Below are 1,662 nucleotides of genomic sequence, written 5' to 3'. Positions count from 1 at the left end.
CCACCCCTCTAGGTTGTCAGAGAGCACTGGCTTTGAGTTCCTGGCATCATGCATTGAACTCCCACTGGCTATCTATTTTATATATGGTAATGCATATGTTTCAATGCTATTCTCTCATATCATCCCACCCTCTCCTTCCCCCACTGTGAAAGACAAATATCATATATTAACACATATGCATGGAATCTAGAATAGTACTGATGATCCTACTTGAAAGACAGCAAAGGAGACACATTTAGGAGTGATGTTTTTGGGAATAAACTGGAGTCTTGGAAGCAGTGCACACGGGCTTGGAGGTGGCTTGGAACGAGCAGAACTCAGTCCACTGCCAGAGAAGAAATCTGTTCCAGGTATGGCTGCCTGAGTGACAGGCTCTGACCTCTATTACACAATAGCTATTGCCATTCCAAGGATGCCCCCTAAATGTAATCACACACACACACACACACACACACACACACACACACACACACCTATAGAAGCCCAGGGTACCAGAATTAGACAGATGCCATCCATACCAACTCCTCTCTAACTGCAAGTCCTATTCATTATGGGACAGCAAAGAATGGGGCACAGTCAGCCAATGACACCAACATCCAGGAGTGTGCTTTAAAGTGTTTTAATAGAGGTAGAAAGGGAAAGAGGTATTTCTTCAAATCCTGGTTCTCCCCTCAGATGAACCCCAAGCAACTGAGAATCAGTAAAGCTGCTAAGGCCTTCTGCAGAACTCAGAGCTCAGAGGACTGTTCAGAGTAAGGAAAACCTCATAGCACATATTTTTCGGATGCAAACAAGAGAGGCTGTGACTCAGGGAGAGAAAATACTCATTGCAAGGTCTACAAAATGAAGACAGAGAAACAAAAGGGGAGAAGGTGTTCAATATCTGGAGGTTGGTTCCTCAAGGGCATAGCTGTGGAACACGTTACTTCTGGTTGTCTTTCTTCTGGTTTGGGCCTGGAATGCATGCCTCAGGCACCTTGGTATTTCCAGGCTGAGGGACTTTGGTGTAGACTGGCTCCGGATCTTTGATGGGACATGGCTCCGGAAGTGTGGAATAGCCTTGCTCGGGAACCTTGGTGTTGTCCAGTTGTGGAACCTTTGGAAGGCATGGCTCCTCAATTATGGGAACAAATGGTTCCTGAGGTGGAGGTGGAGGCTGGCAGGGCTGCTTCACCTGCTGCTGCTCAGGCTTAGGGGGTGGGGTGAAGGGCTGTTTCTGCTGATAGGAACTCATGCTTTAAAGAAGGCTGGACCTAGAGACAGAAAAGCAGATTTAGTAGTTTAGTAAAACAAGGAGGAAGCCAAGTCTAATGACAAATATCTTAATTTCATGCCCCTTAAGAAACAAAAGCTTCTCTTCTCTTTATTTTTGTTTCCTTGAATTTGAGAATCAAAGGAAACTTTAAGGATTCCTGTACACTTTCAAGAGAAGTTTAAAGGTGGTTTATTTTGCTCCTATGGGAGTGGAGCATTTCTCTTTGCTTCCTTTCTTCCTGTGTTTTTCTGAAAACCTACATTAGCCACATAACATAACTTTAGGTTCCTATGATTGATTGAAGCCCTCGGTTTACAATCAATTGAAAAAGTGATAAAGTTCAAAATCTGCTGTCTACCCTCTCATATCCCTCACATAGAGTGCCTCAGTTCTCATAGGAAAATCCA

At 44.3% G+C, this 1,662-nt stretch overlaps 1 protein-coding gene across 1 annotated transcript; it reads right to left on the bottom strand.

The window, feature by feature from the left end:
• Positions 1-880: 880 nt before the first annotated feature.
• On the bottom strand, positions 881-1,234 carry LOC138429696 (cornifin-like). The gene has a single exon (XM_069571436.1). It carries the CDS (start codon positions 1,232-1,234, stop codon positions 923-925), a length of 312 nt encoding a protein of 103 aa, XP_069427537.1. The 3' UTR covers positions 881-922.
• Positions 1,235-1,662: the final 428 nt, after the last annotated feature.

This window comes from Ovis canadensis, chromosome 1 (genome assembly GCF_042477335.2).
Source record: "Ovis canadensis isolate MfBH-ARS-UI-01 breed Bighorn chromosome 1, ARS-UI_OviCan_v2, whole genome shotgun sequence".
NCBI lineage: Eukaryota > Metazoa > Chordata > Mammalia > Artiodactyla > Bovidae > Ovis > Ovis canadensis.
This window is presented reverse-complemented; position numbering and strand designations above follow the sequence as displayed.

Coding starts and splice junctions, on each gene's coding strand:
- LOC138429696 (XM_069571436.1), bottom strand. CDS start 1,234: ATGAGTTCCTATCAGCAGAAACAGCCCTTCACCCCACCCCCTAAGCCT.